The sequence below is a fragment of the Microtus ochrogaster genome, chromosome 10 (assembly GCF_000317375.1).
Source record: "Microtus ochrogaster isolate Prairie Vole_2 chromosome 10, MicOch1.0, whole genome shotgun sequence".
In the NCBI taxonomy this organism is placed as follows: domain Eukaryota; kingdom Metazoa; phylum Chordata; class Mammalia; order Rodentia; family Cricetidae; genus Microtus; species Microtus ochrogaster.
The window spans coordinates 31,025,463-31,040,132 of NC_022016.1; the positions used below are offsets into that span (position 1 = coordinate 31,025,463).

General features: G+C 41.8%; 1 protein-coding gene across 1 annotated transcript; it reads right to left on the bottom strand.

Annotated features, from left to right (window-relative positions):
• Positions 1–11,224: 11,224 nt before the first annotated feature.
• On the bottom strand, positions 11,225–12,424 carry LOC102000992 (transcription initiation factor TFIID subunit 9-like). The gene has a single exon (XM_005352736.2). The coding sequence runs from the start codon at positions 12,248–12,250 to the stop codon at positions 11,459–11,461; it is 792 nt and encodes a 263-aa protein (XP_005352793.1). The 5' UTR covers positions 12,251–12,424; the 3' UTR covers positions 11,225–11,458.
• Between the last annotated feature and the right edge of the window lie 2,246 nt (positions 12,425–14,670).

The window sequence follows — 14,670 nt, forward strand, 5'->3', positions numbered from 1 at the left end:
AGTCAGAACACATTGAACCTAATAGAAGAGAAAGTGGGAAGTACCCTACAACAGATGGGCACAGGAGTTAAAGATTCTTAGGTTTCTTCTTAAGCACAAGCTTCCATTCCAACTCAAAAAGATAGACTGGTCAGTCAGGAAGAGGTCAGATATTCCAGGGGCCAGGCTAAGGCATTCTCTCTCTGTTCAGAAAAGAATTAATTATGGGATCCTGGAAGTTGATCTGGCCAGATCCAGACAAATATTTAATATTTAATATCCCAGATATTAAAAAGCAACAACTGACCCAAGATCTGAAAGGTCATATCAATGAACTGGCAGCTGGAAGACACAAGGAGTCTTTCCAACTTGACAAGACCTCCATCAACAAGAAGCATGTAACCATACATCTTAACTCTGAATTCAAGGCCTCCAACCAAAGATGGTTCTTTAGGGTCCTGCCAACCGTCTCAGACTTCTGTCTTACTTGCTTTACTATTGCTAAAAACCCCTAACAAAAGCAACAGAAAGGAGGGCTTATTTTGGCTCACATTTTGGAGGCATAGTCCATCATGGCAGGGAGCCATGTCAACAGGAGCTTGAGGAAGCTGCTCACATCATATACACAGTCAGGAAGCAGAGGAAAATGAATACTGCTGCCCATCTAGTTTTCTCTTCTTTGTGCAGGTCAGGAGCCAAGCTCAGGCAACAGAGCCACCCACCATTTTTGGGTAGATCCTTCTGCCTCCCTTAACCTAATCAAGATAATCCCTCAAAGAGTTGCTTGAAGATTTGTCTCCCAGGTAATTCTAGGTCTTACTAATATTAGTCATCATACTTTCCAGGGTACTTTTACTCTCACAGTCTCTGGGGAGGATCTTATTGATGATCTTATTGATCATCTTCAACATCACCTTTTCCAACCATTCTGATGACCTTGTTTTGCCATTACTTCAAAAGTTAAAGCAGCCAGAAATAAAATTTCCGTAAAATTCTACCATCAGATCTACCTCCTTACCAACTAACATCCATACTCACAAAGTTCAGATTTTCACAAAGGAACAAATCTCCAGATTACTGTCTAAAAAATTTAGAACTTTTTCCATCTAAAAAAAAAGAATGCTTTTATGTTTATTGCTAAAATGATTCATTCTATTGATGCTTTCAACTGATATCCCATTAAATGAGATAATATGCAGTCGATAGCAATTAAAATTTTGAGAACTAAATCTGGATGCACATGCTTTTAATACCAGCAATCAAGAAAATAAGACAGAAAGACAAAGAGCCCTATGTCAACCCATGATATACTAGGAAGTAGAGGCCAACCTGATTTATATAATAAGACTGTGCCTTAAAAAAATAAAAACAGAGCCGGGCGGTGGTGGCGCATGCCTTTAATCCCAGCACTTGGGAGGCAGAGTCAGGTGGATCTCTGTGAGTTTGAGACCAGCCTGGTCTACAAGAGCTAGTTCCAGGACAGGCTCCAAAACCACAGGGAAACCCTGTCTCAAAAAACCAAAAAATAAAAACAGAAAAAGAAACTTGCAATAAAAGATGCACATATATTACATAATATATATGTGTACATGTATATATATTATAATAAATATTATTTGAAAGACTAAAGGATCCCTAGATATCACCTAAGCTAGTTGATTCTCAAACCTGATTAAACATCAGAACCCCAAGACAACCAATACCAAGGCCTCTGCTCCTGCAGAGATTCTGAATTCGTTTTGGGTATATGATCTAGGCATCAGCAGTTTGTGCATTTTACTTGATTGTAATATGCATCCAGATTTTGGAAACATGATTCTAAGCTGGATCTCTCAGTAAATGATGTAGCAAAAGTCCAGAGAGGTAAGGCAGCCTACTGAAACTCAAAATAAATCTTTAGTGCAGGAAGAAAAACAAAAACACAGCACAACTTATTCCCAGGCCAGGGCGCTTGATAACACCAGGCAATGTGTCACATGCTCACATAAATGTAATCACTGGCAAAGAACCGAGGATGGCACCATAAGTCATAAACTCAGTAACTGATCATCTCCCTGAGAATTTTGGTCTTTTGGTCTCCGGGTTAGTAGAAGACTTTTAAATGGGTATTCTGAAAAGGTGAGTGGGCAAGGAACATGAAGAAACTGCCGCTGCCGTACCCACAGCAGATGTTCAGACGTTTCAGGGTGGAGAGGGACCTGGGGGAGGGTGCTGAGCAGCAGCATGAGGTACGGTGTGATAAATGAAGCTGTCTTTTTCCCATTACTGGAACATGGCAAGTTTCGAGAAACAAATCAGAAACCTGGAATGATTAATTGTATGGTCTACGTTGAGTCTTGTAGTGTTTGTCTACGAATCCCTTTGCTCTGCAGAACAGACATGCCAGATGCAGAGAAACACTGGGCTATGACGAACCTCTAGAATCTGTGGTTGCCCAGATCAAAGAGAATGAACCATAATTTTGCTTTCAGGTGAACTCTAGGCGGGGAATCAGTTGTACTGAGAATATGGATATGGAGGAATAAGAGCAAAAGAGTCTTCTTTAACCTCAAGCACTACAAGTTCTATCCTACCTATATCTATGGCTTTGCTTCTTCTTCTTACAGACCTACCAATCACCAACAGGAAATAAAACACTCTAAGGGCATATTAACTGCAATCTAATGTATTCCTACTCAGATTCGGCTGATCTGTCCACCACAGGGAAGTTTTGGCTCAGCACTCTACTGAATGCATAAATGTCACGTGTGTGTTTTCTAGGTCCAAATCCTGTTGTTTTCCACTTTCTTCCTTATCAACATTGAATACGTTAGCTTTGTGTTTTTCTAATTGTCCTACTTTTCAAATAAGGCTAAGTATGTATACTTCTCCCACCTGTACTGAAAACTAAAGGAGACATGGACATCAGATGCCCAAGGCCACTGGAGAGAAGACATCATTAAAGATGGTAGAAGACAGATGCCCGTTGTTCTTTAAACTATTTTTAAAACTACCAAAATGACTACTTCATTTGCCCATATTTGTTGACCCTCTCCTAATGCTGATAGGGTCCACTAATATTTCGCTTGCCTATTTTGTTCAATTCTAGAAGCTTGATCTCTTTAGATGCAAATAACAGCCCTGTTGTTAACTAATCACAATTCTGGAAACCTTATTTACTCTCTCTATGCTTCATCTATTTTTAAAAGCAAGAAGAAAACAATACCTCGCTTTCAGGGCTGTGAGAGCAAATGGCAGAATGCAGAGGGCGGGCTGTAACACGTGTCTATAATGAGGTATAACTGACGCGGCCATACCTATACCCTGAAGGTAGCAAAACTGCTCTCCGTTTTAAATATTGTCTAGTTCTTTCAGCAGTCAGAAAAGCATTTCTACAGATTAGTCTGAATATTTTAATCTGTTCCGTTTTGCCATATTTCTTCATTTCAAGCAAAGCTAAATGACAAGCCACCATCTCCTAACGGCTTTAGGGAATGCATGATCTAAAATAGATTAATGTGGATGTAAATATTTGCAAAATATCAAGGGCAAAACTGAAACTTCTTTTAGTCACATCAGAGGGAAAAAGAAACAATCAAATTCAAATTCACTGAAATCAAAGCAGGGGAAAAAAAGGACACAGATCTATGTAAAACAACATAGACATCAAGCATTTCCAAATTTATGTCTTAAAAAAGATCCATGCATTAAAAGTCTCTGGTATATCTAGTCTCTAAAAAGTTAAATTAAGTTGCCCTTCCTGAAGTAGGCTTTTGCTACCAACAGGGGACTGCCAGTATTTCTGACAGCAGAAGATAAATGTATACAGGGTGTCATTCCTATTCCTAAAGTACACTAAACTCATAGTGCCCTGTGCTGGGTTCTCGGAATCAAGCAAGAAAACAAAGATGCTGCACACACAGTTTATTAGAGAAGCGTTCCCGAGAGGATGGGGAAGCTCTATCTGACAAAGGAGAGAGGAGGACCAAAGAAGGCAAATCAGCAGGAAAAGCTTGTCCCAAGTAGGGCTTTGAGGCTGGTCCTCTGTGAAGATCCTGGAGGGTTAGTTATGGGCCCAAGAAGAAGCAAGGGACAAAAGCTTCACCTGCTGGGTGAGATGTGAGCTGCCAGTTACTTCCTGCTCTTTAGAATAATCCTCCCAAGAAGGCAGGGAGTTGGCCCCTCGGAAGTAGAAACCTAGCCAAGCAGGGGAGGGGGGGCAGCAGACGCCTTTAATCCCAGCACTCAGGGGGCAGAGGCAAGTGGATCTCTGTGAGTTCAAGGCCAGCCTGGTCTACATGAGCTAGTTCTAGGATAGGTTCCAAAAGCTACAGAGAAACCCTGTCTCAAAAAAAACAAGAAAAAAAAAGCAGAAATAAGATATTTAAAGCATTTAGCATTATACGTTTCAAAGTGTGCATCTAGGCAAATCTGGAGGATTGCTACTATTTTATTATGAATGCTAGTCTTAAAATTTTAAGTACAACTGCAGTTCCTTAGATTAGTCACCTACTATATGGTGGCTTTTGCTTTGCTTTGCTTCTTTCTATTTTATTTTGACTCTATTTACTTGAATGGAATCCTATGCCAGTTGTTACTGAAAGTGATAAAATTGTAATTGTATTTTATGCCTTTCATTCCAGTTCTCTAGTTATTCATTTTTATTTTGTTTGGCCTAATACTGCCAGGCTAGGACAGAGAAAACTTTCATTCCTGGTCGGCTACCATAGTTACTTTAAGAAGCCTTGCTGTATGTGCTAGCCTCCCTCCATGAAGCCGGAGGGAGGGAGGAAAGGGATCAGGCTCCTAGGCAAAGCAGAGATGAAAGCCAACCTGAAACCACTCCATTCATTACAACACCATCACTGTAACAGCCCTGTCTGAAGCATTAAGACACGCTTCCACGTGGGACGTAAAGTCAGCCTTCACATATTCAGAAATCTAAGTCGAGTTTGCCTTTGTTCTGAAATGATTGGAACAAGGTTTCTTCTCAGGACTAAAACCAAAATCAAAGATTTAGAAGTAGGGGTGCCATCTTGTGGTGAAATCAACCAGTATCAAGTTCAGCTTTACCCTGACCCAACCCACTCCTGAAGGCAAGCCTTTGCCCCTCGGGGCTTGTGGGTATTTTTCAGAGGTCAAACACTCCTTCTTCAAATACAGGGCACAAAAATAAGAAAAACACCCCATCCCTGCACGATTTCCCTCCCCACAGAGTCGTCCTAGTAGGTTGGGCTTTGAGACTCCTCTTTCATCACAGGACATAAAGATTCTTTCCCACCTGCGCCTGGCTGGAGGGAACCTTTTGCAGAGTTGAGCCCTTTTGTCCCTTCTACACAGGCTGTTTTTCCTCATCTCTCTCCTGTCATACAAAGCACATCCAGCAAGAAGAAGCCTGGGGCCAACCCAGGATTAGCTTCATTAAGGCAAAAAAAAAACAAACAAAAAAAAAAAAAAACGATGGGATGTGCAGAGGGCTTTTAAGGCAAGTGCTGCCACAAACAGGACGGTTTTTGAGGAAATCGTGGCTGGCAGGAAATTTGGACGTCGTCTGTCACTTGTTTCCAAAAAGTACCACGCAAAGCAGCTGCACACAAGAGTGACAGTTCATCTCCCATCGGCTCTAACCGGTCCTGGAGAGCCTGAATTCAGTATGTAACTACTCACACACAGAGATACACCCTTCGAGTTCAGTGTACAGCACAACTGGGAAACACAGAGAGACAGATACCTTATCAGCTTTGGATGATAAGTGCGCTTAACATTTTTCTTGGATTTCTAGTTTTTGTTCTGTATCTACACTATCGGTAGCTGTGTTATAACGTTCCTGCTCCTGGGGTAAAACACCGTGACCAAAGCAGCAGAGCAAAGGAAGGATTTATTTTGGCTCCTACTTCAAGGATACAGTCCAACTAGGGAGGGAAGTCGGGGAGCAGGAGGTCATGGCAGCATGCCACACTGCAGCAGGAGAGCGTGGCAGCAGGTGATGTTGCATCCACACTCAGGAAGCAGAGAAAGATGAATTCTTTCAACTTGCTTCCTCCTTTTTAATTAGTCTGGGACCTCAGCCCATGAACTAGTACTGACCACATCTAGGTTGGGCCGTTTCATCTCTATTAACCTAGATAAATAATCCCTTGCAGTCATGGTCAAGACAATCTCTACAAAGATTGTCTCTTCAGGGACTTGAACACTCAATCTGGTAATATTAACTGCTACAGTAACGAAGTGGGCAGCTCAATTACCCGGAGAATGCTGTTTTGTCTTGTTGACCACATCCTTTGCTCTACAGAAGTGTCTCAGTTTCAGGAGGTCCCATTTATCAATTGTTTCTCTCAGTGTCTGTGCTACTGGGGTTATATTTAGGAAGTAGTCTTTTGTGCCAATGCGTGCAAGTGTACTTTCCACTTTCTCTTCTGTGAGGTTCAGTGTTGCTGGTTTTATGAGGTCTTCGATCCATTTGGTCTTGAGTTTTGTGCATGGGGAGAGATATGGATCTCTTTTCATTCTTCTATATGTTGATGTCCAGTTATGCCAGAACCATTTGTTAAATATGCTTTCATTTTTCCATTTGATTTTTTTTTTTTTTGCTTCTTTGTCAAAAGTCAGGTGTTCGTAGGTGTGTGGATTGATATCCAGGTCTTCAGTTCGATTCCACTGATCCTCCTGCCTGTTTTTATGCCAATACCAGGCTGTGTTTGGTACTGTAGCTCTGTAGTAGAGTTTGAAGTCAGGGATTGTGATGCCTCTAGAAGTCCCTTTATTGTACAGGATTGTTTTAGCTATCCTGAGTTTTTTGCTTTTCCATATGAAGTTGAGTACTGTTCTTTCGAGATCTGTAAAGAATTTTGCTGTGCTTTGCATTGAATCTGCAGATTGTTTTTGGTAATATTGCCACTTTCACTATGTTAATTCTACCTATCCAAGAACATGGGAGATTTTTCCATTTTCTGATGTATTCTCCTATTTCTTTCTTCAAAGATTTAAAGTTCTTGTCATATAGATCTTCCACTTGTTTGGTTAGAGTTACTCCAAGATATTTTGTTATTTGTGGCTATTGTGAAGGGTGGTGTTTCTTTCTCAACTCATTTATCATCTGTATAAATGGGCGCTACTGATTTTTTTGAGTTAATCTTGTATCCTGTTACATTACTGTAGGTGTTTGAATTGTAGGAGTTCCTTTATAGACTTTTTGATGTCACTTATGTAAACTATCATATCAGCAAATAGTGAAAGTTTGACTTCTTTTTTGATTTGTATCCCCTTGATCTTCTTTTGTTGTCCTATTGCTCTAGCTAGGACCTCAAGAACTATATTGAATAGATATGGAGAGAGTGGACAACCTTGTCTTGTTCCTGATTTTAGTGGGATCACTTTGAGTTTCTCTCCATTTAGTTTGATGCTGGCTGTTGGCTTGCTGTATATTACCTTTATTATGTTTAGGTGTGCTCCTTGTGTCCCTGTTATCTCCAAGAACTTTTTCATGAAGGGTTGTTGTATACAGAATGGGAAAAGATCTTTACCAACCCCACATTTTGGATGATCTCCAAAATACACAAAGAACTCAAGAAATTGATCATCAAAAGAAAAAATAATCCAATTAATTAATGGTGTACAGACCTAAACAGAGAACTCTCAACAGATGAATCAAAAATGATTAAAAGACATGTAAGGAAATGCTCAATATCTTTAGCCATCAGAAAAATGCAGATCAAAACAACTCTGAGATTCCATCTTACAAGTACCAGAATGGCTAAGATGAAAAAAAAAATCTCAAGACCCAGCAATACTAATTTTGGGTATATACTCAAAGAAGCTCAATCATACCAGAAGGATATGTGTTCAACAATGTTCATAGCAGCATTATTTGTAATAGTCAGAACCCGAAAACAACCTAAATGCCCCTCTACTGAAGAATGGGTAATAGAAAAAGGCAAGATCTCCTGAGTAAATTGGGAATGTGTGTTACTTTGGCTTTGATTCAGGATCTGGGTGTGTTTCTTTGGCTCTCCCTTTTACCCTACACCTAAGGTCTAGATATATATTTGCTCTTATCTGACTGAGACCATTTAATCAAGTTAATTTAGCCTTTCCAGTAAAAAAGAAAAGTGCAGTTGATCATAGTGGTACACATCTTTAATCCCAGTACTCAGGCGGCAGAGACAGAAGGATCTCTGTGCATTCAAAGTCAGCCTGTTCTACATAGTGAATTCCAGGACAGCCAGAGTTACATAGTAAGACCCTGTCTCAAAGAGCAGAGGGGGAGAAGAAAGAAGGAGATGGAGGAGATAGAGGAGATAAAAGAGATGGAGGCATGGACTGGGGTAGGGTAAAGAGATAGAGACACAATTTTTAAAAATCAGTGAGCAAAATTCTATATCAGAATGTCAACAGAAGAGTTTCTGTTTCTACTGTCCTTTTATAAACAAGGCCAAAAGTTTAGTGCCCAGGTAGGGCAAGAGTTTCACAGCCTAATGGTGACCATGACATAGAGGCTACCAGCACCAGGTTGAACTCTGTAGAACTCTGAATCAGGGTGCTTGGAGTCCAGGACCCCCCACACACACCAACACTCAGCAATCCAATCAAGAGATCTCTCCTTGGGACTAATGAGAAACGAAAGCCTTGCTGCACAAGCCTAGCAACCTGAGTTCCATCCCCAGAACCCAGGTAAAGGGAGGAGGAGGGAACCAGCTCTTGAAAGTGGTCCTGTGACCTGCACATCCATGTCATACTACATGCAGACTTGAACTCTCACATACACACCACACACAGAGACACAATAATAAATTTTCTCTTAAAAAGAGTGTCATCTTTCCCACACTTCCCCTCTGCCCTGAGCAGTCAATGGATCTCTCAGTAAAAGAAATTCTTAATCACTCAAGAACTGAGTTGTCATTTGGCTAAATTTCAACTGCTCAAACAAATGCAGATTTTTGGTCTGATTATTCATAGTCCTATTAGTGATAATACAGGTTAGGAATGTTTCATTCCATGTTTCTGAAAGACAGGAAACAGGGCTGTATCTGTATTTAGTAGTGTGTCATCTAATAACAAAAGAGGAATGGTTGCTCCTTTAACATATAAGAAATGGACAGATCTGGGCCACCAAGTAGATAAAAGTATTTACTGAGGACCTGAGTTTTAACCTTAGAAATCGTGTAAAAGGAGAGAACTGATTTCCGCATGCTACCTTCTGACTTGCACATGTGTGCCTACACAACTACACAAGAAAAATAAATCAGCCAAAAAGCTAAAAGAAATGAACAGATCTGAAGCCGAAAGAACCACCAGTCTTCATTAGCTACAATTCTCCCCCAATAGCCAGAAAATTGGATCCTGCTGGACCCCTACTTGAAGGTCCCAAGAACGCCTTCCCAGCATACATACAGTGACATCCAAACTCCTTCTTTGTGCTCCAGGGCCTTATCTGGATTTACTTTTAGAGTACTTAGCGACAACTTGGTTTATCTGCTCAATAGTATCCCATTAGAGTGAACTCCCAGAACCAAAAGAAAAATGTCTGAAACGTAAGAAGGAATAGGGAAGCTGAAAGGAAGAAGAAAGAGATGGAATTTATCTTTCATGTATATTTTTCTCACGCTACTTTCTGGGCCAAAATATAAGACAAATATCATTTAATGATGTAATTATTTGTTGAATAGATGGTGGTGGATGATTAGATAGATGGTTAGGTAGATGGATAAATGGATACAGGGTTTTTTCTCTCTGTTCGTTATGATTCAGAACCTTTACATATAGAGTTATTTTCTTGGGTAATTACAAGTACCCAGAAACAGCTATGTTCTTAAAAATTGATCTTTATCTCTCAACTCCTAATGTCCTCAATTGCTAATTTAAAAACCTAGGTTTCAAGTGACATTGCCTTGGCTAGAGGGTTCCGTTGGGTGTCCCAGTTTGGAAGAACATTGTAATAGAAAGCCATTGTCACGATGCCCTTCCTTACAGGTTTGCAAGGCATTCACACGCATCAGTGAGCTTTCCGATTTTTCTCTTCAAAGTAGCAGTGCTACCCACTTCTGCACGGTATCTAGTCAGTGTCTCTTACAGCTCCAACAAACCTTCCTGATTCTAACCCCTTCTTCCTGTTGGCTCTGGTACTGTCCTCTCCCCATAAGGACCAGCTTCCTAATCCTCCTGCACAGCCCGTGTCTTCTGCCCCTGTCCTTGCATCTCCCACTATGTTTCCTCATGGGTGTATCATAAGTACCAAGTATTCACTTCCCTTCAGAAGTGCCACGCCATTTTGATGACATAAGTCATCAAAACTCTACATCTCAACTTCATCTGTCAAAAACCTATCCTTCTGTCCCAGTTCTGTACAAGATTAGGAGGCATTTTGTTTAGTAGAAAAACTACCCGTGTAGAATACTTGATGGTAGGAAGAACAAAGATAAATAGTTGCAAATTTGGTCTTGAAGTCTAATCAAGAATACTAAGGAAGCCTGCCAGAAAAGATATCACATTGCCCGGTGACATTCTAAATGGAGATGATTCGAGGTTGACGTTATCTTTTCATATAAAAGATAATAATGGCTCAGAAATCATAACCTACTGAAACCATATTTTCCAGAACATCCTAAGCCTCCTGTCACATACACACTCACACACACACACACACACACACACACACACACAAACTTTGCTCTATTTATAGTCCATTCAGCTTTTTACATAATATCTCAGTCATCATAATAATGACCAGCATTTATCATTTACCAGATCCTGTGCTAAGCATCTTATAGACAATATGGGACTTAAGCCTTCAAACCACATTAATAGAACTACTGTTATCCTCATGTCGTATATAACAAGGGTCTCCTGTATAACCAACATCTGTATAGTGTTGTTCATTTGGATAGTGTGTGTGTATGTGTGTGTGTGTGTGTGTGTGTGTGTGTGTAAGAGACACACAAAGAGACAGAGAGAATATGTGTCTCATACATACAGAGTCTCACTGTAGAGCCTGGACTGTCCTATAATTCCCTATGAGGACCAGGTTGGCCTTGAAATCAGAAATCCAACTGTCTCTGCCTCTCTATGCTAAAAGTAAAGGTATGGGCTAGCATGCCTGGCTAAGTAGTATCTATAAAGAAGCTATTTATCTCCATATTTTTCAGATGAAGAAACCAAGGACCACATAAGTTGAACAGTTAAGGCTATCCATCTGTTAAGTATGGTTCTTATAAAGCCTCTGGTTCTATAGTCCATCCTTTTCAAGCGATCTTCTTCCTGGAACTCACATTTGGTATTTATTTTTTTTTTCAAATTGACAAATGACAATTTTATTTTTTATGCATAAAGGTTGATGAAAAACCATTACTAGCTCTATTAAAACTCAACATTTCAATTGAAAAGCACGGAAAGCATACTTATTAAATACCACTTTCTAAAATACAGCTTTAGAACATCTAACATGCTTAATTTCAGTACAATGGATTCAAGACCAAGTATACATGTTACATGCATCAAGACTAGATTACAAATTATCATAGTCATCATCATCATCGTCATCGTCATCATCATCATCCCGTTTTCTTTTCAGTGCATTTGCTGACTCATTGGCTGTATTCTGTGATACCATATTAGTGGTAATCAGAATGTTTTTGGACCCAATTAGTGACGGATTAATCAGAACATTCTGAACTGTTGATGCTGCGGGAATTGAAGCTTTCACAGCAGGGGACTGGGAAGCAGGCATCTGCACTGTGAACCTTTGTCCTGTGAGGGACATTGGGGTGCCCACTTTAGTTGAGACAGACATGGTCTGTGGAGTTGGTGTGCCCAGTGTGGGAGTACTGGGTCTGCTAGAAACTGAGCCAACACTTAATCGTGGAACTGTGATTCTTCCTGCAGGAGTAGGTGCCTTTTTTTGCAAAGACTTAAGCCTATAGTTTGGAGCAGTTAAACAATATCTATCAGGTGGCAATCTAGGCCCTGAGTATGGCTTGATCAACGGCAAAGGAGTTTGATTTCTTTGTCTTGCAATATCTAATAAAAAATCCCTTGGGGGAGGAGAAGTGAAAGACTGGTCGGCCCGGCACTGGATTGCCAATCGCACATCGTCTGCATCAACAGTAGCTTTCTTAGCATGGCTGGAATAAATTTTAGCATCATCTAGAATTGTGGTCACATATCGGAAGGCAAACTCCAACATCTGATTTATAACTCTCGGCTCATATTCTGTAATCCCCATATCCTTCAGGATTTGGGCCATCATCTGTGCATCTTTCGGTATGCTCTTGGGAGACGCCATCTTGCCAGACTCCATGATATCCGGTGATCAGACTTCTTGAGCTAAATCACCCACATTAACGTACTTCAGTCCTGATCTTGACGCAAGTTCTTTGCCTAGTGTGGTTTTTCCAACCCCGGGTGTACCGGTGAGCAGGATGTTCGGAAGCTTCATAGTCTTCCTTCCCAGGCCGCCAGCGCCTCGGCTCACGCGCCCAACCCACATTTGGTATTTAAAATAAACTAAAATAATAAATCCATACAATCAAATGGTCAAAAGCATATTTTAACAGAGAAGAAACAAATGTACCCAAGAACTGTAATAAGTTAGTGACTATAACTGAGCTAAATGGGAGCCTCAGAAAGAAAACCATCCTATTCTGGTCCTAGACTGAGCATCATACAACTAGCTGGAAAGCTAGCAGATGTGGTTGCCAGGCAGCTAAGAGGAAATGTTCAGTGTCCTACCCTGATTTATCGGAAAGGACATATTGAAGTCACACATCCACGCAGAAGAACCGAAACGAATATATGTACCAGATCTCAGGATGGCTTCCAAACTCTCCCTCTCTCACAGATGCCTCTGTCCCCCAGAGCATTACAAGTGTGGAGCAGTAGAGAGAGGACCGGTCACAAAGGAAGGGCATAAAGGAACCATGAATGTTGGCTAATGTATTACGCGGTCTCCTCTCACCTGCCCAACAGCTCTGTGGAAAGAGCATTAACAAGCAAGCACTTTACATGAGAGAATGCCGGAAACTAGAAGACCGCAATTTGCCTGCATAATAGCTAGCAGAGCATAGTTTGCACCAAGGTGCCAGAAGACAGGTGTCTGCTTCCTCTTGACCTCTACCAGTGCCACGACTGTCCTGAGGCCACTCACGGAGCTTCCCTTGGCGAAAGCACTCCCTGGTTAGTAGGAGGGTGAGAGTGGACTAGTGAGTGGGGGACCCCTTTACAAAGGACAGGGCATTTCATAAAATCTGTCCTCCTCATGCCTGGTTCATCTTCCACAGCTTCGTTCAGAGCCCTGTCCTCCGGGAAGCTGGTCCTAACCTCCCGGTTGAAATCAGTCCCTTTAGTACGGCTGCTTCCTCCCATATCTGACAGAGCTGTGGTTTTACACCCATGTGCTTGGGGACAGCCTTCTCCCATTCTAGGCTGTGGCTCCACAAGGGCAGAGAGTCTCCTGGCTTTGCTGAGCAGTGTGGTAACTCCGAGGCTCGTCATTATTTTCAGGCCTCTGTATGCAGGCCTCACGCAGGAAACATTTGTGACCTAAACTCACGAACACATTAGTATGTTAGTATCGGTATCACATTAAACACTTTGCAATTAGAAGGTATAATCGTTAAGTTATACTTAGTATCCTTAAAGTCACACTCGTCTTAATCCTCTAGAACCTGAAAGGAAAAATTAAACCCCTCCTGTTCGTGGAAAATGACTGTGGCAGAGTGCACACACCTTGACTACAGAAGTGGATCCACCCTCCAGTCGTCATCCTGAAATCAAGCATGAAATAAAGGTGGGCACGACACGGGCTGAGGCACCTGACAGCCGGCGAAGGGACCGCTCGGGCAGCAGGAGATGGCAAAGGGTAAACACGAAAGCTAACTCTCCATCACAGCTGTCCACAGCCTCTTAACGTGAGGGTCACCACCCACATATCTCCAGAGTCCTAGGGGACACCTCTCAGTGCAAGAGCTGATGGTCCAGGAAGGGTGCTGCGTCTTCAACACGGGGGAAATAGTGTCTGAGACAGAAACAAAGGAACTGCGGCAGAAGCCCCAGGAACATCGGCCTGCTGGGCTGAAAACGCACCCTGTCGGCAGGAAAAAAGCGGAAGATGAAAAGATGGAGCTCTCCACGATTGCTCGGCACAGCTCACGTGGCGGCTATAGGTGGTTTCATTTGGTAGAGGGTAAAACCAATGATTTGTGCCTAACCTCCCTCAGAAGTACGAACACCTCTCCTAGGGTCCAACTATTTCCCCCAGACGAACTTCAGAGCTCCCAATATTTCATCTGAGCAACACTAATACTAGAAAATCCAGTCACCACTTCTTAGCAACTCGGAAGCCCTAGAAGCTGTTGCGACTCTACAAGAAGGAGGTAATAGTGTAGGGCAGGCCGGTGAGGGACAGAGGAGAGGAGTAAGCAGCTAAGGACCTGAAAGGGACTCCTGCACAGCAGGGGCTCCCATCCAGACCCCGGATTAGATACAAACCACACCCAAACACCCGGTTTCAAAGAGAGAGCCTTCATTAGACTGGGGGGAAAAAAAAGGAGGTACTTTCTGACTCAGGCAGAAAAAACAGCAGCAAATGGCCTGCAGTTGTCATTCTTAAAAAGAGAGAAGGGGAAGGTCTCTGTTAGAATGGTCTCTGTTAGGATGTGGTGGTAAAGAGAGAAGGGGAGGTCTCTGTTAGGATGTGGTGGTAAAGAGAGAAGGGGAGGT

Excerpts from the sequence above, each read along its gene's own strand:
- LOC102000992 (XM_005352736.2), bottom strand. The coding sequence starts at position 12,250 with ATGGAGTCTGGCAAGATGGCGTCTCCCAAGAGCATACCGAAAGATGCA.